Source organism: Notolepis coatsorum (genome assembly GCF_963971535.1).
Source record: "Notolepis coatsorum genome assembly, chromosome: 5".
Lineage (NCBI taxonomy): Eukaryota > Metazoa > Chordata > Actinopteri > Aulopiformes > Paralepididae > Notolepis > Notolepis coatsorum.
In genome coordinates this window covers 200,506,253-200,531,341 of record NC_140169.1, presented here as the reverse complement: position 1 = coordinate 200,531,341, position 25,089 = coordinate 200,506,253, and the positions used below count along the sequence as shown (strand labels likewise).

Below are 25,089 nucleotides of genomic sequence, written 5' to 3'. Positions count from 1 at the left end.
CAGTTATACTGCAATAAAGCGAGCCACTACGAGCTATTATAGCTTGTAGCCGCGCGCTATGATACGCACGAGTTCTGACGAGAACGCGCTTCCCCGTATAGTTGAGTGGCGCTGTGGATATTTGCGTGCACCAGGTTCAACACTAAAAACCGTTCTCAGTCATATTTTAAGTGCCAATTTACAGATTTAATCCATATACATCACACACGTTTAACATAACCATAAGTCCTTTCACTCATATCTAAATAAATGCCTAACCATAGCTGCAACATCATTCATAACCAACCTATTTTAGTCCCCGATGCCCGCGGCAGATTCCACATCCCGTCAACAACCACCGCGCAACTTCCTAAATGCAATATCAGGCATATTTACCCTCCGTACTATAGACAGTGTCTTAAGTTTACTATATTGCTTCTTATAGCTCTTCAATCGACTCCCCATTAAGTACTATCTTATGTTACAGCCTAACGCCGTCTAAATTTAACACGCCCGCCGTGCCCAAGGTTAAACTAGACCTATATGTGCTCAATCTCTACTTTTAGAAAATACAACGCACGGTGTGCTTAAGCCCTTACCTTAAAACATACGACGCACACTTGTTTACCTTGGTTTAACCTTGAGCACGAATCCAGACATGTTTCTAAATACTCCCTTACTTTCTTGAATGTTCCGACTGCCAGCGGCGCTCCGTTTATTGTGCTAAAATTTTACTTTAAAATGTACCACGCACGGTGTGCTTAAAACCCTGCTTCAGGACATACGATGCACGGTGTGCTTAAAATCCTGCTTCAGGACATACGACGCACACTGATCCTAGAGCCGCCTCCTTCAGTCAGAACATTCAATTCAATATCTCTTTACAGTCATATCTTTAGCAACCCCCTCGTTGGTTCGAATAGAGCCCAATCCATAATCACACTCACCTCTTCAGCAACCTCTCCGTTACTCGAAGACGATATCGATCTGTTGTTGTCCTCGTCGTCCGTCGTGAAGAAAGCGAAGAGAGAAAAAAAAAAAAAAAACTTTTCTTTGTTGTGATCCCAAAAAGAGCTCTTATTCTTGGATACGGCACCACAATGAAGTGGATTCCTAGCTTAATTTCCCTAGTACTCTGCGTTGTGATTTAAACCTTTTTACAAGCTCTTGGAATTGCCACTCTTGCCAAATGCAGATAACCACTGTTTTAACCTGGTTACTGCTTACCCAGAGAGAAAATACGGCGCGGCCGTTTGAAATGAAGCGAGATCTGAGCAGTTTGAAAAGAACCCGTTTTTAATGAAAATGGATTTCAATCAGATGTTACAAAAGAAATATGTGCAATGAACCTACGAGATGCATCCAATATGCCGGAGGATCGTAGAATTCAGACTAAATTCTCAATAAAAAAGCTTGTCTATAAACATTCTCGCGTCTCAGCTTCGATCTGCTGCGTCGGTCTCTTCTCCTCGCTGGGTTCTAGTGGAGAAAAAGGGTGTGTGTAGAATGAGCTGTGTCCTTGTCTCGTTCGTGGGATTGTGTATGTTCTTCTGTCCCTCCGAGCACGGAGTTTTTGCTAATATCCAATTTAGGCTCCGCCTCTAATTCTACAGAAAGCGGGCGTTTCTCCAAACTCATACCGAGCTCCCTGATTGGAGAAACAATATCTCTGGCTGTCCATAGGCTAATTTACTACAGTGAATTTAGTAGTGGGCGTTCTTCCAACAGTTTCAAGATACCCTTACTGGGCAAAAGAGGGGGGGGCCGAAGGCTAAAAGGGGAACTCTTTGATCTTACTCTATTTCTGCTGCCTTTTGTTTAACGAGATAGCAGGCACCACACCTGGTGTTTATTCTCTGTGCTTCCACAAAAGGCTTCCTGTGAGTTTGTGTCTGGCTCCTAAGGCCGTTTGTATATTCAACCTCACAGACCAGATGTCCCCTTTAGATGTTGTTTGATCTTAAAACTGTGAAACCACACAGTCGCTGATTTTATCACCTTCTTAAGAGATAAAACAGCGACTGTCTTCTGGTTGAATTAGTTTACTGCCTAGTTGCTTTGTCTGCATTTTCTAATCTTGTAGTGTGAGGAGAGGGGGAAAAGGGAAGAGGAGTGGGTGTAAATTACCTGTCCTATTTTCGCCATTCTGCGATCCATGGTGTGCAGTACAATAATACAGTTTGGTGGAAATCTACCACACGCTCTTGCACTCTTCCGCTGGGATTAAGCTACACGCTGCCGGGACCACTTGAAAACGTGGTTTTGGGAGCGAATCAGCGTCGCCGGTGGCGTCTATACTTTTACCAATCAGATAGCAGAACGCAGAACTGGAAATCGGTTGGTAAAAGTAATGACGCTCCCCGGTGACGGAACGATCACAAATGTGCAAACAAACGGTACCAAAACACAGAGGCTTGCTGTAACAAGTGCTTCTGCCCAGAATAGAGTTGTATTCATACTTCGATTTAAAAACATTATTTAGGTCTGTTTGGGATTGTGAGTCTGTAAAACCTGCTCCAACGAGGGAAGCTGTGTTTCAATTCAGCCGAGCGCTTAACGTCTCTCTCTCGGTCAAGAGAGCACTCTCAAATATCACTCAACCTGCTGCCCACACATTTCTCCATCACCGCAAATCCGCCCCTCAATTTCGCCGCAGGGGGGCATAATCCCACGTCTAGCACTGAACGTGCTCCTTCTGTTAGCCAAGTGTGTAGTGGGTGGGAGGGGTTGTCCCTGATGGCATGGAGTTTAACCAGACTCCTCCTCTCCGCCACCACCTCTAGAGTCCAGCTCCGCCCCTACCACGTTACTGGCCTTTCTGACCAGCTTATTTAGTTAGTTCCGGTAAATAAGCCAGCCATGGGCACTCCACCATTTCAAAGGAATTTTTTCACGTTTTCCTAAACAAAATGCCAGGAACTTCAACAAACTGTTTTGAAATACTATTTCTTTGCTTGCATGTTACTTTTAACCATTTCACTACCACACTACCAAAAGGTTAACCCTTTCACTGCCACACGACAAAGGGTTAACCCTTTCACAACCACACTACAGAAGGTTAACCCTTTCACTACCACACGACAGACTGTTATCCGTCTGTCGTGTGGTAGTGAAAGGGTTAAACCCAATTTATTGCTTCTGTCACATCATTCAACTTGGTAAATCAAATCAAATAAATCAAATTTATTTGTAAAGGCCTCTGCATGCTACAGAAACTTCAGAGCAACTGCAACACAACATCGGCGCGATTTCAGCGCGGTTGTTTTAGAGGGTCTTGTAGACTGTGTTGCTTGGACGTTGCATACATGTCCCCCAAATCTAACCTAAACAACCGTTGCGTTGATATTGCGTAGCAGTGATTGGTTGGTTAGCGAATGGGGGCGGGGCTGTCATAGAATAATATTAGTCCCGCAGAGAATAACATCCTCCATTGTTGTAGCCAGCGTTGACGCTAAATAATTAGCGTCACATAGCTCGCCTTTTTCTGAAAACCCAAGCACATATTGTTCCATAGCATACGCCTTCAGTTGATCATGACAAATCCTCTCTTACCTTGACGATTAAAAAGCCTCCATAATTTAGTAAATAAAGCTGTAGCCAGCCAGCTAGCATTGGGTCTATTCAAAATGCTATCCACATTAGCTACATAGCTAACCAAGTAAATACAATGGTATCCGTCCTGAGGTAACGTTAAATACAACGTTTGCTAGTCGAAATGACTGGACACACACAGGGACAAGTTAAACATCAATTAATTTATTCCAATAGGTAGTTTGAGCTGCATGTGAGCCGAGGTCCTCTCCATTGGAAACTAATGATGTTACGGTAACGTTAGCTCGAAAAGCACAGAAAGTTAAGCTGCTAGCAACAGACACTATAACACTTCCGGTCGGGGGTTTTCAAAATAAAAGAGCGACGTCTAAAATCACCGGAAATACGTTTATTTTGTACATTATCTAACGTTAACACGAACCTAAACTAACTTTAGTTAAACTAACTTTGCACGTCGATGTTGCAGAAGCATAAAGGCAGAGTGTCTAAAACACTGTTGCTTTGTCGATGTTGTGTTGCAGTTGCTTTGAAGTTTCTGTAGCATGCAGAGGCCTTAAGGCCCGACGGTTAATGTCCCCATGGGCCGGACACATCTTCTTTAAACAAGTCAAGAAGAAACATCACAATAAGTCAAGAACACCATAAGGTCCAACAAATTTAAAATAAATGCAAAATAAATTAATGCAACACTCCCAGACATACCCCACGCGAAGGTAAGGAAAAACTCACTAAAACCTAGCAATAGGAAAAAATGCACCACAGGCAATGTGGAGGAGAGAAACCTTAGAAGGGCCATTCAAGGGGGGATCTCCCTTCTTAGATGTCGGTGATAGTAGTGTTGCAGACGGACAGTTGGTAAGCATGCACTCATGTGTGTAGTGAAACACAGATGAGTGCATGCAATAGCAACTGAACATTTTGAAAAATTTAAGATAGAGCTGATAGCGATAGCAACTGAACATTTTGAAAGATTAAAGATAGAGCTGATAGCGGATCTATTTGAGGCACAGGGGCGGCGCAAAGAGGGTTGCGTCCTCCCCGTCTTAATCACGGGACGTACAACACTCCGGTCATCACTCCGAGACAGCCGGAGATGGCGCAGAGAGGGTCGCAACCTCCCGGTCATCATCGCGGGACACCCAGCACTCCAGTCATCACTACGAGAAAGCCACTCGCAGGGAGACAGGACAGGCGTTAGACAGCTCGCGTGATTGTGATGGGCGGACATAGATAGATACAAGTGTTAAGCATATGTGAATAGAATAGAAGTACTTAACCCAGCAATGAAACCACGTTGACAGACCACGGACAGAAGACGGTAAGAAGCTGATCCATGGCCTCGGTGGTGCACGTAGAACAGTCACTGCAATCTTGGCCATTGTGACCCTGGTAGAAGAGAATTGTTTCCATATGATAGTTTTATAGTATTAGAATTATAGAAGATGTGAAATATAGACCTACATTTGATCTAGTTAACAGTATCCACCTGGTTCTTCTCCCTGTGGCCACCCAATGACATTGTCACTATATTGACTACCAAGGGTTGAAATATGAAAATCGCATAAGTACGTCATGCCTACGAAATCCAGTACTAACTGAATTGCTGTTTGCTCATTCATAATCTCACTGAGAGGGTCACAATGTTCTTGCTGCAACTGGGTATGATTAACTAAACTATTTGATGCACACACACACCTGAATCCAAATCTAACTACCCTACAATATCCATTCTGACAACAAATGTTCTTTTCGTCGTGCCCATCTGCCTCTCTTCAAGCGACGTGAAGAGAAGAAGACTTCCGGATCTCTTACACATTCAGTCCATGGTTCTCTCTCTTGTTCTTTATTTCACAATTATTTTATTTGTCGTACAACATGCAGTTGAAAATGTGGCAGCCTTTGCTACTGGTCTCACTGGACCCCGGCTGATGGATTTCTCACTGGACCCAGGCTGATGGATTTCTCACTGGACCCAGGCTGATGGATTTCTTAATCCTTGACTTATCCTTGAAAAATGCCCATATCTGAAATGTCTGCGTCTCTCTTGTTGCCTTTCTCTTTGAAGTTTTCAAGATTTTAATTGTTTATCCTTCTTGCATCCACAATTACACGTCCTCAGAATATACACACACACACACATGCAAACCCAACCACATGCAAACTAATGCCCCCCTCTTAATGATTGCAAACAATCCCATCACAACATAAGTGTCTTCAAAATTTTCTTTCAACTCCACAAATATCCTTCAACTATCTCATCAACCGAGTCAATTGTGACTGCCTTGAAATTTGACGCTACTGTCGACGACTCCTGGATATCCGGTCTTTCCTGGGACGAGATTTGCATCACCACACGTTATTTCATCCTCTGCCTTCCTCTCGGGTGTAAACCCAGCCCTTTAAGTCACATATTTAGATCTTTCTTCAGGTGTCGAACGTGTGCATTATATCAGCTATGTTAATCATGTCCTTTTGCAGCAGACATAACAATTTATTTGTTTTACAATTTTAGTTCCACTTTTATAGAAGATGAAATGATCCTAAAGGATCAGCCGCCATCTCAAGGAGATGACGAGGATGTTGTGAGAAATTGGTGCAGCCCAGGTAGTTTATGTAACGTTACTGTATGTCCTTTTGTGTGCGTCAGTGTATGAGCGATTGTGTTATCCAGCATTTGTTTGTGTGCGTGTGTGTGTGTGTCTGTACGTCTGTGAACTCTTAAAGGTCGTGGGGTCTTTCCAACACTGTTGTTTTCCCATTGTGCAGTATGAGGAATGCCACTGGGCTGTCTGCCGCTGACCTGGCCCACGCCCAGGGGTTCAACGAGTGCGCGGAGGTTCTCTCCAACGCCCAGAACCTCCAGCGGAACCAAGCTCCGTCCCAGACCCAGCCCGGCGGGTTCTGTCTGAATACCGCTGCCCAGAACGGAGGCCACTCTCCCCCCGTGATCCAGGGACGGGGCTTCCTGAACGGAGGGCCCAACAGGAAGAGGTCATTCGATAGCATGGACACCAATCGGGTCAAGAAGGCGAGAACTGATGGTAGGTGGTCGTTCAGTTTTATGATGTCTGTATGATGCATGTCTGAACATTTCGTTCCCCTACAAGGACCACAATGGAAATAAGCTCTGAGCTTTTTTGTGTCCATCCTTGGCAGTATTTCCACACTGTGCTTCTGTCACGTGTTGTTTTATATATTGTCAAATAAAGTCATGCATTCAGTAAATCAAGCAGGGGTTTTTTCTTGGGTGGGTAAGGGTCTTGGGTAGTGTGACGACCCTCCCCCACACTGTGTAGCCTTCCTCTGCTCTGGCTGGCAGAGCAGAGCTGGGGAAGGCTCGTCAGCTAATTGGTGCACACCTGGGCCGGTGTGTCCCAGCAGGATATCAGAGAGAGGCTGCCTCTGATCTCTGGCGAACTCCCCAGTTGTTTTTGGTTCTTTGTTTGTCTGGTTGTTGTCCGTTGTTTATTTGGTTCTTTGGTCATTTGGCTGTTACTTTTGGTTCATTCGTTTTGGTTGCTTTTCTTTGCTTTTACACCCACACATTCATGCTGCACATACACTCATCCACACACTGCTGACACACTGATACTCATATATATTGGCTGACTGATAATAAATTCTTTGTTATTTCTTAAATTGTGCCTGTGTCTCCCTATTCTTGTTGCGAGCTTGAGCCAGTTCGTAACAAGTGGGGGCTCGTCAAAAAAGAATACATCCGGTATTATAAAAGAAAAACAATTTGGACCCTAGAATTGTTTGTAAGATTTTTTTTTTCGGCATGTTCATATTTTTCACTCCCTACATTGGGCCCTAGTGGGAGTGATCTAGGGTGGACTGGTTGCCAGTGTGGTGAGTAACCTGGAAACTATTTGTTTGCTGAAATTAATTGAATATGTCTTGGATTGGGGGAGATTCAGGTGCAAATTGGAAATGTTGAATGTTAATTTGGTTATTTTCTTCAAATTGACCTTTAGTTTTGCAGTTTTGTGATGGCTGGCAGTGTGGTGAATCCTCTCCTCTGTGGACATGCAGCGTGTGGTGAGTATGACTTTTTGAGTGCTATTTAATCTGTTTAAAAGTGGTAGTGAGTAGCCCTGGTTAGGTAGGCGCCGAATGCACTAAATTTATTATTTTTCCTTTTTTGTTTTGAACTGGAGTCTGTAAGGTGGAGACTTCGGTCTCTGTCGAGGGTAAAGAAAGAAGATGGTTAGGTTTAGATTAGTGATATTGGTAGGGAACCAGGGTTGCTCAAAAATACAAATATCATTGTATATGGTTAGGGATTGGCACTCGGAAAGTCTTGCTCACCATGTTTTCTGTTTGTTTTCTATATAAGTAGTGATTAGTGCTTTAGATATGGCGTCCATTGTAAAAGACTTTATACACACTCCTTCAATCGAGTTATTGAACCAGTGTACAAGGGAACACCTGCAAAAAATTGCTGAGCACTTTGAGATTGAGGTGACTGATAAACGTTTGAAGGAAGATGTGAGAGTATTGTTGAGAGACACATTGGTGGGGAGGGAGATTTTGATTGATATAGATAAACCTGTCATTTCACCTACAGTGACCCCTGTAGCTTTGACCTTTGAACAGCAAAAGGAGTTGTTAACTCTTAAATTGGAACATGAGGGAAGGAGTATGGAACATGAGGAAAGAATGGAAAGAATTAAAGCGGATTCTTTCCAATCACAATTAGAGATGGAAACCATTAAATTGAAGCAGATAATTGAGGGGAAAATATCCTCCGGGGTCACTGGTCAGGAGGAAAGTACATTTAATGTGGGATCTAACCGGCAACTGCTTCCCAAGTTCACAGAAAAGGATCCGGACCTGTTTTTTTCTTTGTTTGAGCGGGTGGCAAGTGCACGAAAGTGGTCTGATGAGGAGTGCACTTTGTTGTTGCAGTGTGTCCTCACAGGAAAAGCACAAGCGGCCTATGCTTCTTTGACTGTAGCAGACAGTAAGATCTATGCGACAGTTAAAGCTATAGTGTTGCGTGCATATGAGTTGGTCCCCGAAGCATATCGGCAACGTTTTAGAAATTGGGAAAAAAGGGAGCACCAGACTCATGTTGATTTTGTCCGTGATCTGGTAGTACAGTTTACTCGATGGTGTTCTGCGTCAGATGTTGGAACTTTTCAGGAACTGTCAGATTTAGTAGTACTAGAGCAAATAAAAAACCGTGTGCCATATAGTATTGCTACTTACTTAAACGAACGAAAAGTTAAAACTCCGCAAGAAGCAGCAATGTTGGCTGATGAATTTAGTCTAATTCATAAACGTACATTTGCCGAAGCAGGTAGTAGTGTGCAGCAGAATAGATTTTCTCCACGCACAGACAGGCGTTTTGGGTCAAACGTGGAATCGGCTTATTCTAGGCCTAATAATGGTTCTGGGAAGGAGAGTGACGATAGTACCAATTGTCATTACTGTCGGCGTGAAGGGCATTGGAAGAATGAGTGCCCTAGTCGCAGAGCAGAGGCGGAATTCTCAAATGAAAATGGCCAGGTGAGACCTGTCGCGTTGGCTGCACCTGCTCGTATTGGTAGCAAGGCTGATGCCATTGATGCAGTTAGGTGGCATACAAGACCTGCGACAGTAACAGCTACAATATCAGACATTGAAAGCGGTTATTCTCCTTATATTACGGAGGGTCATGTTTCATTGGTGGGAAGTGATTCCTTTGTACCGGTTAAAATCCTGCGAGATACCGGTGCGTTGGATTCATTTATTGTGGGATCGGCATTGCCTTTTTCACCCAGATCATATACAGGTCGTGATGTACGGGTTTGTGGGATGGGGTTACAAGTGGTGTCTGCTCCCCTTCATAACCTCATATAATAATTCTCTTATGTTTTGATCCTGGTCAATCGACCATCATAAATGGTGTTAAGATAAGATATTCCTTTATTGATCCCCTTGGGGAAATTCAGGCATCATAGCAGCATGGGGGAGGGGAGGTACATGTATGGGCAGGGTAATAGTAGAAGACATGAATACAGGCAATAGAATTATAGTACAGTAGAAAAGTTCATTATATTGTTTACACTACCTATTTTAACTCTGAATATACACATCTGAGCCAGTGGGCAGTGTGATCAAACTATTATTTATTTATTTATTTATTTATTTTATTTATTTATTTATTTATTTATTTATTTATTTATTTATTTATTTATTGGGAAAGAGACTAAAGTGGTGCAGCCCAGCAGATGAGACGTGGAAGAGATTCCATTTGTTTCTACCGTGTCGGTGGTCCCCGGTGGGTTTTACACAACTGACGACAGTACTTGATCACATACCACAGCTTAAAATATCATCTAGGCAGGACCAGGAATTGGTGACTTAATATAAACTATTGACTGAATTTACATTTTTACATTTACATTTAGTCATTTAGCTGACGCTTTTATCCAAAGCGACTTACAAGTTCTGTACGACAAGCCATCAGGAAGGGCACAACTCTATCAGCTGAGTAACAATGTTCATCAAAGTGTTGAGTGCTACCAGGGCCGCCTGGGAGAAATGCGAGGCCCTGTGCGAGATTTAACGCGAGGCCCCCCCCCCCCCCCCCCCCCCCCAAAGGTAAAAAAAAAAAAAAAAAAAAAAATATATATATATATATATATATTTTTTTTTTTTTTTTTTTTTTTTTTATACAGTCAACATATTCTTAAATAATAGCGCTGCCCGAGGCGGGGCATGATACAGTCAACATATAGCAAAAGAGAGAGCGAGAGAGAGCTCCCGTTCTACAGTCAATATACAGTGTACAGAGAGAGAAAGAGAGAGAGAGAGAGAGAGACACATTGGAAAGAAATTGAAATGCTATTTGGCCCTAAACAGAGAGTACACAGTGGCAGAATACCTGAGCACTGTGACTGAAGATCCTTGAGCACAGCCTAGCCATCGAGAAAGGCCGCCATAGGCAGACTGTGTGTGTTAGAAAGAGAGAGAGAGAGAGAGAACATGTGTGTTTGTCATGTGTGTGTGTGTTAGAGAGAGACTATAGCATGTATGAGAGATTCAAAAGGACAAAGATCAACAATCCAACAAGAAGAGCGTCTATACCAGAGAAACCAAAGCAGCAAGGAGCCAATGGCCGACATCAGCTAAATAGGCTAGCCAGGTACTGTGACACCAGGCCACGTGACACACAGCTTTGGCCAACGGCCCAACGCTACCCAAGCTACACAAACGACCATTCACACACAGCACATGTCGTATCTCCAAATGTTGTGAAGTAGCATATGTTTTGCCTGGAAAAAAACATCGTTATTAACAAAACATTCGGGAGGGGAAGGAAGGAAGAGTGGGGTAATGTCATGACATTTTACCTGCACGAGGAACACAGGTCTCCACGTTGACGAAAGGCCTCTCGCTGTCGGGACAAAGCTTTGGCCAGAGCCTTGTCATGGTGCAGGCCCGACTACATCTTCTGTCAAAGATGATGTCGTAGTCAGAGTGCCAGGGCCTGCTATTCTCAAGGCTAACTGATAGCATCAAACGAACGTTCCCAGCTGACGCTAAACAGCTAACTGGCTAACAGTTAGCTCAATCAGGCACCTGGCTGCATGTAGTAGCCGCATAGCTTGCTTCTGCGTTAGCTAACAGCTAACAAGCTATGCGGCTACTGTCTACATACAGCCAGGTGCTCTCAGCAGGCACACACAGTTAGCTACTCTAGTACTATGTCGACCAGTTTGGCTCCAGAAAGAGAGAAAGATAGATAGGTCAGGACAGGTCCACGGCGGGTATTTAATCATAGGTTGACTCACATAACGCAGTATCAATGAATGCGGCGCGGCCGGCGCCAATGGTGAAGTTGGAAGGAGACTTGGCCCACGGTGTAATTCTTCTTCTTCTTCTTCTTCTTCGAGTACTTTCCGGCAGACTGGACACCTTTCGGCATATTGCTGCCTAACAGATTTATCTGCTCACAAGTTCTCTTCTCCTTCTTTTGAAAAGACATCCACTCGACCTCGCTACTCTGAATAGCGCTGAATTATCTACCTCGTGTGTCTTCTTCTTCTATTTGGTATTACGGCGGTCGGCGGACGGGCCGGAAACACTATCCTAAAATCTGTAGAGCAGCAAATCCGCAGAAACCGGAAAACTGCAGTCTGCAGAGCCAGGAAGTCAGACACATTCTACAAACGTGTCTAATGTGAAATATATAAGTATATAAGCAAAACTAGATTTTAGGTCTGTAATGAAAAAGGGCCTCGCGGGAAGGGGGGCCTCGCAAAAAAATAAAAAAAAAATAAAAAAAAATAATAAAAAATAATAAAAAAAAATAAATAAAAAATATTTTTTTTTTATTTTTTTTTTATTTTTTTTTTGCGAGGCCCCCCTTCCCGCGAGGCCCTGTGCGACCGCACTGCTCGCACACCCCCTGAGGCGGCCCTGAGTGCTACAGTGTAGGTTAGTTTATTAGGACAAGTGCATGACAGTACGGTTAGTTAGTTAGGTTTTTTTTTTTTTTTATAGTTTTTTTTTTAATTCAGATAATGGTTGAAGAAGTGCGTCTTTAGTCGACGGCGAAAGATTGGACGTGATTCGGCTGTCCTAACTGGGGTGGGTAGTTCATTCCACCATTGTGGGGCAAGGACTGAGAATAGGCGACTTCTCTTTGATGACCCTCCCGGAGCTTGGATAGGAGTAGGTCTGAGGCGGCCAGAAGATGCAGAGCGTAGGGGTCTTGAGGGTGTGTAGTTAGAGACCATTGACCGGAGGTAGGCGGGAGAGGTTCCCTTTGCCGCACGGTATGCTAGGTCGAGGGCCTTGAAGCGGATTCGTGCAGCAATGGGGAGCCAGTGCAGGTCCCTAAGAAGTGGGGTGACATGGGCCGACTTCGGTAGGTTTGAGATCAGGCGGGCGGCTGCGTTCTGAATGAGTTGAAGAGGCTTAGTGGCAGTGGCCGGGAGGCCAGCGAGCAGTGCATTGCAGTAGTCGAGGCGGGAGATGACTGTTGATTGGACGAGGAGTTGTTGTGAATTATGCAACATCACAATGTTGTGTGTCAGAGGAACATGATTCTGGTGGTGGTGACCACGTGCATTTGGCCTGTTTTGGCTGGGCAACAGCCAACAGCTCTGGAGTAGAGTTTCATGTTGCAGAAGAAAGCTGGAGTACTTCCAGTTCAGTGACCTTAGTTGCCCGAGAGGTGACTGAGTAATCTGGGATGGGGAACATACTGTAACTGGTTGAAGTATCTTCCTTTTGCTAAATGTTGTCATTATTTCTTGTGGAGTTGGGCCTATGTTGCAGACAGTAGAACCGTGTTATTCTGAACCACTCGGTTTAGAGGTTGAGGTTGTTTGAACTAGCGAATATTCAGAGGACTAAAATACATTGAAATACTGTAGCAAAGCTTATTGAAATGAAGCAAACGTCTTGCAAACATCTTCCAAAACTCCCTCTGCAGTCTTACTTTATTGAAGGCTAATTGTGTATACAATTAAAACTCTTTCCTGCTTGTTCATACTTCACTGTTAGTACTTTGTCGTCCAATTACTGCTCAATTGCACAGCCCTGCTAAATATTCCATCCCACTGTATTGTTATTTGTATTTGAATTAGTGTATATACTCAACCACATTGTGCACAATTGTACAACCCGGCCTATTTTATGTTTGTAATGCTATTCTAGTGTGCTTCTATTCTATTTTAATTTAGTTTATATTCCATTTTATTTTATTCTACCGTAATTGTCCGTTAACCCTTTCACACTACCAAATGGTTAACCCTTTCACTGCGACAATACAGATGGTTAACCCTTTCACTGCCACATGGCAAATGGTTAACCTTTTCACTACCACACTACATAAGGTTAACCCTTTCACTATCACACTACAGACTGTTAACCGTCTGTAGTGTGGTAGTGAAAGGTTAACCGTCTGTAGTGTGGTAGTGAAAAGTTAACCGTCTGTAGTGTGGTAGTGAAAGGTTAACTGTCTGCAGTGTGGTAGTGAAAAGTTAACCGTCTGTAGTGTGGTAGTGAAAGGTTAACCGTCTGCAGTGTGGTAGTGAAAAGTTAACCGTCTGTAGTGTGGTAGTGAAAGGTTAACGTTAGGTTATGACTATAACCAAGTTCTGTCAACACTTAGTGAACGCTCAGCGTTCATTGCATATATCTCGCTTCAGCATATATACACTGAATAATTCCACAATGTACCTTTAAATGCCAGCATTCATCTGGCCACACCCCCATCCGCTTACCTATATAAGCAGGGGTGGTGCCACACACTCATCTCCTTCCCAACAAATTTCATCACAATGAATGAATGAAAAATCAAGGGCCTGCAGCGTCGTCTAAACGCTGAGCGTTCACTAAGTGTTGACAGAACTTGGTTATAGTCATAACCTAACGTTCTGTTCCACACTAGCTCACGCTCAGCGTTCATTGCATAATAGGAGCTGAGCGGGAGCTAGAAGCTCGACAAATGTACCCTGCTGAGGCCCCCCACAACCATCAGACCAGGGAGGGCCGAGCCCCCCCGACCCACCCTAATGGAGGGCACCCCCCCTATTGGTGGCTTCACGGGAGGGCGACGGACCCGACCGTGCGAAGAGGCACTCAAGCAACTCAACGCACAGGGTGAGCAGACCGTGGCTTGACCCCACGACTACACACACGCACAACCCGCATGCCACCCGGGAACGAACAGAGGGAAACAACCTCGTTACTGCCCCCAGAATCACGGGGTCAAGGGCAAACCCAACCCAGTGGCAAGGCCGTAGCAGTGGAGCGCGAAGGAAGACCCAGACCCACCAAAAGGACTGGACTCCCTGGAATGGGGGCCCGGAGAAGTCCATAATGCCAGCATCAAGACCCCACCAGGTGGGCACGTAGTGCCGCGCCCCCCACATCGCCAGCGTATTCGGACAAAAGCCCCTCAGCCGAGCGGGCCCTGTCCCCCCAATAGTACACCGCCTGGCACACTGACCCTGCAACAGGCAGTCAGCATGGCCGTAAGCACACAAAAAAGGTTAACCAACGGAAGCAGGCAGCGCACCGGGGAAAAACCAGGCAACAGGCTATTAACCCTAGCCTGGAGACTGCGGACGAGACAGGCGCCAGAGGGGACAGCTGAACACAGCCGCCCCGGCGGAAGGAGCGGAAGCTGGCGGCGTTGCATGACCAAGCCTCCATTTAAAAACCCCCACCCAGAGGGGTTGAGGCAGAGAAGGCTGACATGATTGGCAGACGTCATGAACGTGCAGGGGCACCCTCAACCGGTGAACCCGAGAGTTGACACTGCTCCAACACACCAGGGAATCAACCACCTTGGCGTTACCCAATGCGATGGTTGTTCCTATAACCCCTCAAGAAAAAACTCCAAAACACACCTGCGGGTATACACCGGCTATACCGCAGTACAAGTGTTTCAGTTTTCAAAAAAGGGTTAACCCAGGCCTACGGGTCGACGAAACATTACCTCGGACCGGGCCTGGCGATACGGGAAGCACAGGGTCACCAGAGGAGGTCAAAGACCACCCCAACAGGCCCCTCTTCGCCATGCGTGAGAGAGGAGCGAAAAAGAATGGAGAACCAGCCCCTAAGCACACCGTACTTGGTATTCCCAGGCGGTCTCCCAACCAAGTACTAACCAGGACCAACCTGTGTAGCGGCCTGAGATCCGACGAGATCGAGCGTGTACAGGCTGGCATGGCCGTAAGCCATTACGACAGTGCTGAGTAAAAACGTACCCAACCAGGGTCTCCATAGCGCTTAACCCTGTGACACCCGGACCGACCTGGCATTTTTCCCCCTGAAAAAAGCCCAAGTCCCTCAGGGTACCAGAACAGCAGATCTGCATCCCCGGCGGACAACGGGTTCAACTGATCCGGACCAGCGTGACCAGAACCAGTCCCGTGCCCTAACCACGCCGACATGCCTACTCCAGGAGAAAGGGCAGATATGCGTGTCGATCTTAACATGAAAAGAAGGCGCCACCCAGACGTTCGGGCGAACCGCGCCTGGTGGCCCACCCCAAGGGCGTGAGACCCCTCTACATATGTTCAGATCCATTCCGTCATCATCCCCCAGACATGAACGAGAATCCGTCGATAACCAACCCAGGTCGTGGGATATGGTCGTCGTAAGAGGAAAAACCCCCATCTCAGTTGCTTTATAAAAACGCCGTTTTAACCACAAGCAACCAAGGCGTGCCAGTCAGTCGCCTGTTTACAGCGAGCTAGCACTATACGTGCGTCGGGACACACCCCCATCAATGAACAGGCTATTTAGACCTGTCATTGAATCCCCAAGGCGCCCAGGGGAACGACAAGAGGGGTGTGACACTTCCTAACTCCAACACTTTTTGAATAGAAAAGAAGGAAGCATCAACAGTATGTATCCCAGTCTACACAGCCGAGGGTAAAAAAAATTCACATTTTTACATCCCACCACCCTCCCATAGGAAGGAGACGGGAATCCCCAGAGAGACTTCCCACGCGAGCTGTACAGATTGAAAAGAATATATTGCACCTTGAGCCATGTAAAAAATTGGTTTTAGGGCTCTCCGGGGAAGAGGCACTGAACCCATACACACTCAATAATCGAATTGAATCGAATACATATACAATAGAATAGGACACCTTCTAGAGGGTCCACTCACTTTGACAATCTGAGGAGGAAGGCTCTGTACTCTGATGGAGGCTCCCTCACATGGAAGGAGGAGTCCGAAGTCACAGAAGGCCCGAATAGGCGCTTGGTGAGGAGGAGCCCTGACCACCCCCCTGAAACAGATCCATCACATGGACCTGAACAGCACACGGAAGTCCTACCAACAGAGACGCGCACAGTGACGTACTCTATGGCGGGGGAATTTCTGCGGTGCACACGCCCAATATTCCAGGCCGTGGTACCAGGAAACTCCCTCCCCCCCCCGTAACGTGCCGAACCGCAACGGTCCCTTTGTTGACGCAATCCTTGCCGTCCTGGCTCAGGGCAGGGTCGACGAACATCCCCTGTCAAAGACGACGTCGTAGTCAAGAGTGTAAAACATGTTTCAATCAAAGCACGTTCAACAGAGTAGCATTAAGCTAACGGCCGCTCCAACCGTCGGTCTCTATTACCCCTGCTCGCGAGACGCCGATTGAACGGCGCACGCAACCAGAGGGGAGCTCACGGCGGCGCGCGAGTAGCAGAAGCTACCTCGCGCCGGCCTTGTCCGATAGCAGCAAGCTAACGTTTCCTAGTGATCACAACAGCTAGCGCCGCAGCCAACAGCTGACTGGCTAACAGTAGGCCCAACCTCTGTAGGCCCCGCAGTGATCCCAGCAGGCTAACGCCGCAGCTAACAGCTGACCGGCTAACCGTAAGCTAAGCAGCTATCACCTGAATTTGTACACAATGATATAACACTCACCCAGACAGGCCGTCGTTCTGAAACCCTCCTCACTTTTTAAGAGAAAAGAGAAACAAGATGTCAACACAGCTTTACAACGGTGATTTTACCCACACCCGACGGAATCAGCACAATACCAAACTGGCCTGTGTAGCTGACTTGAATAACTTGATATCTCCTCGTGAAGGAATACTCTCATTTGGATATGAAAGAAGGGGCTACACGGTGACAGGGAGATACCCACTCGTCCAGAAAACACAGGGATCACCAGTGTTAATGGTCGCGGCCCACTAGTTAAAACTACAATGGTCTTCAGACCAAGGTCTTCTGTCGCCTAGGTGGCTGAACAAAGGACCCTAGCCTGGGGCTGGTTTTCATAAACATTGTCAAGTAGCCCCCATAGCACTAACAGACAAGTGAAGCATGCCAGCGACAGTACTCACCCAACCTGAAACCCACCGCTCCTCACAACAGCGGCGCGTCTTACAGTTCAGCTGTGGCCTGAAAGGTTTCACCCCAACAAACACAGCAAGGAACTGCAGTTGAGAAGCATGCAGCGGCGTGCTCCCAATACGAAAACCGGTGGAGGGTTTTTAGAATGATCACCATCTTCCAGACACTCCAGTGACGAAGACAACATTGCCGTATTTTCTCGAAAATAGTGAGAGAGAAAATAAAGATATGATGTCAACGTATCTCCTTGTTCTTCCTTTCCTTGTAAACAATATTTTTCTCCACGTCAAGTGGGCATATGAGCAACACGTTGCTTGTGATGAAATTTGAGAAGGAGATGAGTGTGTGGCACCACCCCTGCTTATATAGGTAAGCAGATGGGGGTGTGGCCAGATGAATGCTGGCATTTAAAGGTACATTGTGGAATTATTCAGTGTATATATGCTGAAGCGAGATATATGCAATGAACGCTGAGCGTGAGCTAGTGTGGAACAGAACAGTCTGTAGTGTGGTAGTGAAAGGGTTAATGCCACACACAAAAAACCACCAAATCAAATTCCTTGTATGTGTTAAACTACTTGGCAATAAAGACCTTTCTGAGTCTGGCTGCACCTAATTAATAGACCTTTTCAGAAGAACTTCGTTGCTAAGGGAACGGCTTTGGACCATGTTCTGGCAACATATTTTGGCTAAATATGCCTCGTTTTATAAATGTGTATTGATAACACAGTGCTGTAATAAAACGTTCTAATAAATATCCATGATCAAGTTCAACAACGTGTGCTTTTATTTGATATTCCTTAATTCCACGTTGAAATTACGTGATACATTAAGTGTGGGGTCGCCAAAAAAGATCCTAAATATAATGGGGTTGTGGTATAAAAAAGTTTGAGAACCCCTGCAGAAACTGCAACAGAAAATTATCTCAGGCCCATTTAGAATGTTCATGTTGTCAAACGGTTAGAAAGTGTCTATTGTAGCGCTGAGAAGAAGGAGTCGGAGGCGGTGTCTCGAAGCTAAACTCAATTTCTTTATTCATCAGCGTAACAACAAATCGACGTAGTCGTATCGACAGTAAAATAAGAATGCCGGTGGCCGGAAGTGCCACCCTATAAATCGTCCGGGGGGAACTACCATTCCCAACGAGTTCCGTGTGAATTATGTACAGTCACTACACAAGCCCCCCCAGAATTCACCCATAGTCAAAATCCCCCCGGCGTGGGGGAACAATTGCCCGGCCCCTGCGTGTGCGGAAAGCCGGGGGCGGGGAGGGCGGAGTGGCATAAGCGCCCGCGCCGTCCACGACACCCGGGGGCACGAAACGGCCTCGGCGAGCGTGGAAAACCGGGGGCGGAGAGGGGAAAGCGTCGCAAGCGCCCGTACCCTCACCGACACCCGGGGGCGCTGGCATCGGTGAGGCCGCCGGTGGCTCTGTGGGCGGTGGCACCCGGGGCAACGGCGGACGACCCCTGCCGGGGGGAAGGGCCAACTCCAAAGGCTGTGAAACGTCTATGTGAGCGGGCTTGATCCTGTCTATCGACACGGTCTCCGTCCTACCGCCCATGTCGACCATGAGGTCCTTGTTACCGTGTCGCAGGACCCTAAACGGGCCATCGTAAGGGGGGCGTAGGGGCCCCCGGTGCGCATCGTGGCGAACAAAAACATACTCCGCCGTGTGCAGGCTGCGCGGCACCCGGGAAACGGGGGTACCATGCTGCGACGTGGGAATCGGGGCGAAGGTCTGAGCCGCTTCTCGCAGGGTGGAACGCTGGCTGGCCGCGGACCAAGGGGTTGTCGCGTCCGGAATGAAATCCCCCGGGACGCGCAATGTCTGGCCGTACAACAGTTCCGCGGACGAGGCCTGCAGGTCCTCCTTGGGGGCGCTCCTAAGTCCGAGCATGACCCACGGCAGCTTATCCACCCAGTTGCCGTCCGTCAGGCCTGCGCGCAGCGCCGCCTTCATGGACCGGTGGAAACGTTCGCATAGCCCGTTGGCCTGCGGGTGGTACGCGGTTGTACGGTGCAGCTTAACCCCCAGGCCGCTGGCGACCGCGTTCCAGAGCTCTGAGGTGAACTGCGAGCCCCGGTCGGAGGAGAGGTCAGACGGGGTCCCGAAACGTGCGATCCACGTGCTGATAAAGGCGCGGGCCACGTCGGAAGAAGACGTCGAGGCGAGGGGAACGGCTTCCGGCCATCGGGTGGTCCTGTCCACCATAGTGAACAGGTAGGTAAACCCGTGAGAGGAAGGAAGCGGGCCCACGAGGTCAACATTGACGTGGTCGAACCTCCTCTCGGGAACCACGAATGTCACAAGCGGGGCCTTGGTATGTCGGTGCACTTTAGCCCGTTGGCAGGACACACACGCGTCGACCCAGGCCCTCACGTCTTTCTTGAGCCCCCGCCACACAAACTTCTGTGACACCAACCTGCTCGAAGGCTTCCTACCGGGGTGAGACAGGTCGTGCACAGCCTCGAAAGCCCGCCTGCGCCAGCCTATAGGGACCAGCGGCCGGGGTTGCCCGGTGGAGAGGTCACAGAGCAGGGACGCGCCCGAGCCGCCAATCGCGACGTCTCTGAGGCGCAGACTGGTATCCGCTGTCCTGAGGGCCTGGATGTCGTGGTCGGAGGCCTGTTCCGAGCCCATGGCGACGTAGTCGAGGCCCAGTTGCACAGCTCCGATGACGACCCTGGATAGGCAGTCTGCGACCACGTTGGCTTTCCCGGCGATATGCCGTATGTCTGTCGTGTACTCGGAAATGTACGAGAGTTGGCGCTGTTGTCGCGCGGACCACGGTTCAGCCACCTTGGACATGGAGAACGTGAGGGGTTTGTGGTCGACGAAGGCCGTAAACTCCCGGCCCTCCAGCATGAAACGAAAATGGCGCACCGCCAACCAGAGACCTAGGAGCTCTCTGTCAAATGCGCTGTACTTGCGCTCCCTGGGGGTCAGTTGACGGCTGAAAAACGCCAGCGGTTGCCAGGCGCCGTCAACGTATTGCTCATGCACTGCGCCCACCGCGTAGTCTGACGCGTCGGTGGTAATGGCGACCGGGGCCCCCGGTGACGGGTGAGCCAACATGGCTGCACCCGCCAGGGCCGCCTTGGTGGCCGCGAAGGCTGTCGTCCTCTCGGCCGTCCAGTCGACCGGCTGGTTGGGGGACTTGCCCTTCAGCGCCTCGTAAAGCGGCCGCATGGTGTGGGCCGCCCGGGGGATGAACCGGTGATAAAACGTCACCATCCCGAGAAATTCCCTGAGCGCCCGGGCCGCCGGGGGTCGTGGGAAAGCGGAAACGGCCTCCACTTTCGACGGGAGGGGGGCGGCCCCCCTCCTGTCGATGAGGTGTCCGAGGAACCGTATGGAGGTCAACCCGAACTGACACTTAGCCGGGTTGATGATTAGGCCGTTTTGGCCCAGCCTCGTAAAGAGGCATCGTAGGTGCTCAAGGTGCTCCTCGGGCGAGGAGCTGGCGACGAGGATGTCGTCCAGGTAGACAAAAATAAACGGCATGTCTCTGAGCGTCGAGTCCATTAGCCTCTGGAAAGACTGTGCCGCGTTCTTCAGTCCGAACGGCATCCGTAGGAACTCAAATAGACCGAAGGGTGTTACCACCGCCGTCTTCGGGACGTCCAAGGGGTGTACCGGCACTTGGTGGTAACCGCGTACCAGGTCCACCTTCGAAAAGAACAGCTTACCCGCCAGGTGCCCCGAGAAGTCCTGGATGTGGGGGACCGGGTAGCGGTCTGGCGTGGTAGCGTCGTTGAGGCGTCTGTAGTCCCCGCACGGTCTCCATCCCCCGTCCGGTTTGGGCACGATGTGCAGCGGCGAGGCCCAGGGGCTGTCCGAGCGTCGGACAATCCCCAACTTCTCCATGTTGGCGAACTCTGACCTAGCGACTGCTAGTCTGTCAGGGTTGAGCCGGCGGGCCCTAGCGTACACGGGAGCTCCTTGAGTCTCTATGTGATGCTCGACCCCGTGTTTGGTGGTCGCGGCCGAGAACGTAGGCTGTGTCAAGCCGGGAAACTCCCGCAGTAGGCGTTGGTACACGTCACCTTCTGCGAGCGAGCTGGCCAGCCCGCTGTATACCACTTCATTGCGCACACAAGTCAAGGAAGCGTACGTCTGGGCGTCTACCAGGCGGCCGTGCCTCACGTCCACGAGGAGCCCATGTGCGCAGAGGAAATCCGCCCCGAGTAGTGGGAACGAGACGTCGGCCGTGACAAACTCCCACGTGAACCGCTGTCCCCCGAAACACAACTCCACGGTCCTCGTGCCGTAGGTGCGGATCGGGTTACCGTTGGCGGTCGTCAGTCGCCGGTAGGACGCTCCTCTGTGCCCCGGTGTCGCAGAGGAATTCTCGACCAGAGAGTGTGTCCTTAATGAAGAGTAGCCTGTTCGACGTACCTGCGCTCACGGCCGCTACTGGGCGCAGGTGTTGGCGTTTCCCGCCCTGACAAAAGTACAAGGCGGGCGGCACTTCGTTGCTTTCGCGCCGAAGCGTGCATGGAAATAACACAGGCCTGTGTCATTATTGCCGTCGGCCGCGGCGCCCCTCTCCATCTTCGCCCCTCCCCCTCTGGGCATGTGCGCCCGTGTCGGGGCCAGCACCTCTGGGGCTAAGTGCTGCGTGGCCAGGTAGAACCGATCTGCCTCCTCCGCCAGAGCACGGGGATCTACAATGTTTGTATTGGCCAGCGCCGTCTGTACCCGTGGCGGCATGTGTCTGAGGAACAGCTCTTTAAATAAAAAGTTCGGCTGCTCGGCGCCCAGTAGATTCAGCATCATTTCCATATGCGCCGACGGCTTACTGTCCCCCAAGCCACGTATATCCAACAAACGTCGGGCCCGCTCAGACGGCGACAACTCAAAAATCCTGAGCAGGTGCGTCTTAAACGCCTCATATCTATCCCGGGCCGGCGGAGCGGTAATGAAGCCTACCGTCCTCGCCGCCGTAGTGTTGTTCAGACTCGAGACGACGTGGAAGTATCGAGCGGCGTCCTCCACGATTCCCCGTAGGGCGAATTGCGCCTCCGCCTGGGCGAACCACGCGGCCGCCGACTGCTCCCAAAACTCAGGCAGTCTGAGAAAACCAGCGTTGTTTGCCATGTTCGCCGTATTCTCCGTCTCGGAAACTTCCTCGAGACTAATGTCAGGGTCACCAGTGTAGCGCTGAGAAGAAGGAGTCGGAGGCGGTGTCTCGAAGCTAAACTCAATTTCTTTATTCATCAGCGTAACAACAAATCGACGTAGTCGTATCGACAGTAAAATAAGAATGCCGGTGGCCGGAAGTGCCACCCTATAAATCGTCCGGGGGGAACTACCATTCCCAACGAGTTCCGTGTGAATTATGTACAGTCACTACACTATAGAACATAGCTAATTTCATGTTTTTCCTGTTTCAGTTCTGTTTTCCAGTTCCTAATGCCCGTTGAGTAGAGCAGTCAGTTTGAATGTCTTGAGTTTCTCCTGTTATCATTCAGATGTGTATTAATCATTCCTCTGTCGTCCACACGGTGGCACTGTTTCTGCACAGGTCTGGGCATGCCACCGGGAATGCTGAACGGGAACGGGCCTCTTGGTGGTGCTGGCCACGTCGATATGGAAAGCATGAATGTGGAATCTGCGTTGACTCAATGCACAGGTGGGCCAGGACCCTTTGCATTTGGGCTGAATGGGTTTGCTGCAGCCCCACAAGGGCCAGGCCCTACGGACCAGAGTCGGTACCGGGGGAGAGTGGATCATGGGTCAAATCCTGCTGCACCTAAAGAGCTGGAGATCATTACTGTGGCCTCCATGCAGATCCCCTGCCGCTGCACCAACTCCTACGCCTACCTGTAGAGGGCGCTGTGTCTATGCACAGTCTGGTGTTCGGCTGTGCAGAATGTTTTTGGCTGGTGGTCTTCATTACATTTTACACGGGTGTGGGTGTTTTCACACAGTGTAGACATATATTTGAGAAAATATGGCAGTATTTGTGTACTGTATTTTCGCTTTCCTTGTATCAAATATTTACCTGATCATACTAGTGTGAGAAAATATTTTCTTTAGAATTCATGGTTTGTTGGCATATCGGTAGCTTTGACATATTCTGATTTATACAGAACATACTTGTATAATCCTTAGATTTTTTTATGCAAAGCCCAGAAGACAACAAAAGGGTGACTTTTGTTTTGCACAACTGTACAGATTTGTTTTTCTTTTCTTGATTACACACGTGATGAGCATTCCTACGATAACATATTTGCCCAGCACAGCAAATATAGGTCACGTTTGCTTTAGCGGAAGAAATTAGACCAAACTAAAGTTGGATCAAAGGGGGTGGCATTGATGTTTTTCATTGTATTATTTTTGTAGCATAACTGGAGGATATGCAGCTTAAATGATCCAACGATCTCATAATTCACCTTGTGTATAAACTGTTAACAACTGGCTACTGCCATTGTTGTGACCTCAATGTTATGGATTTACAGATGAGCTAATAGGGAAAGCCATTGTAATGTTCCTGCCTCAAGAGATGGAAGGGAACGTTTTATTAGTCAGATTTTTGAAGATTTTAAATTAATAGTGAAATACTATAAAGTTTTCTGGTGTTTTTGTTTTATGTTAAATGTTTTTTATGCCAAAGCATATATTAACATGAATGTAGCCTGTACACTAAGCTTGCTGTAGCCTGTAGGCCTCGTTTGCTGTGACATGTGTCCGGGAGATTGGTTTTTCACTTAGTTTTTCACTTTCAGCAACTTGCAATGGGCCTGGTCTACAAGATACACTACACGACCAAGGTACCCATGTACATGTCAAAATACTTCCCAAAGGTCAGTGAATCAACCAGCCCCCCCCCCCCACATCGCGGGCTTTCACACAAAGGAATACAGACACCAGCAAAGGACAAAGCATCACCCCTCCCCCCCTCCCCACCCACGGCACAAACAGCAACAACGCCCCCCCTCCCCCCACCACAGGACAGGACACAACAGAGTTACCTCAACTGTGACGACATCAAACTTATTACAAGCAAAAATGGACTACACATATTTCATCTGAATACAAATAGCCTGAGACCGAAACTGGCTGAAATCAAACAGTTGTTTTTAAACGGTAAGGCTAACATATTGTGTTTCACAGAAACAAAATTAGACTCATCTGTACAGGATCCAGAGATTGAAATTGAAAACTACTCAATAGTCAGGAGGGATAGGAACCAGTATGGAGGTGGCGTCTGTGTGTATATACACAAGGATACCAAATACATCAACCGTACTGACCTTAACCATGATGAAATTGAAACTGTTTGGATTGAAATCTTATTAGACAGGGCGAAACCGGTACTAGTAGGCACAATCTATAGACCACCAGAACAGAGTGGGTTTTATGACACACTTGATGTGTGTTTAGCTGGGGTGGAGGGGGTAGAAAAAATTCTTATTGGGGACTGGAACACGGATATGCTGCGTAAATCAGCACCCGTCTTCAAGGCCTTCAGTAGATTTTCTGACCTGCACGGTTTCAGCCAGCTAATCACACAACCCACAAGGGTATGCGATTCGACACAAACCACCATTGACCTCATTTTGACCTCTGACAAGTCCATGATCTCCAGTAAAGGGGTGATAGCATGCGGGTTAAGTGATCATTATATGATTTTCTGTACCCGCAAAAAGCTAAAACAGAAGGCCGGCTGTCACAAAACAGTCACATCTAGAGACCTCAAAACGTACTCTAGAGAGGCCTTTAACCTAGAACTGGG

The 25,089-nt window shown here is 48.1% G+C and overlaps 1 protein-coding gene across 1 annotated transcript; it reads left to right on the top strand.

Annotated features, from left to right (window-relative positions):
• Nucleotides 1-6,298: 6,298 nt before the first annotated feature.
• On the top strand, nucleotides 6,299-23,876 carry LOC311229097 (ankyrin repeat domain-containing protein 10-like; the record flags this gene model as incomplete). The annotated part of the gene is made up of 2 exons (XM_084315108.1): nucleotides 6,299-6,572; nucleotides 22,876-23,876. 2 exons carry the CDS (start codon nucleotides 6,299-6,301, stop codon nucleotides 23,178-23,180), a joined length of 579 nt encoding a protein of 192 aa, XP_084171234.1. The 3' UTR covers nucleotides 23,181-23,876.
• Between the last annotated feature and the right edge of the window lie 1,213 nt (nucleotides 23,877-25,089).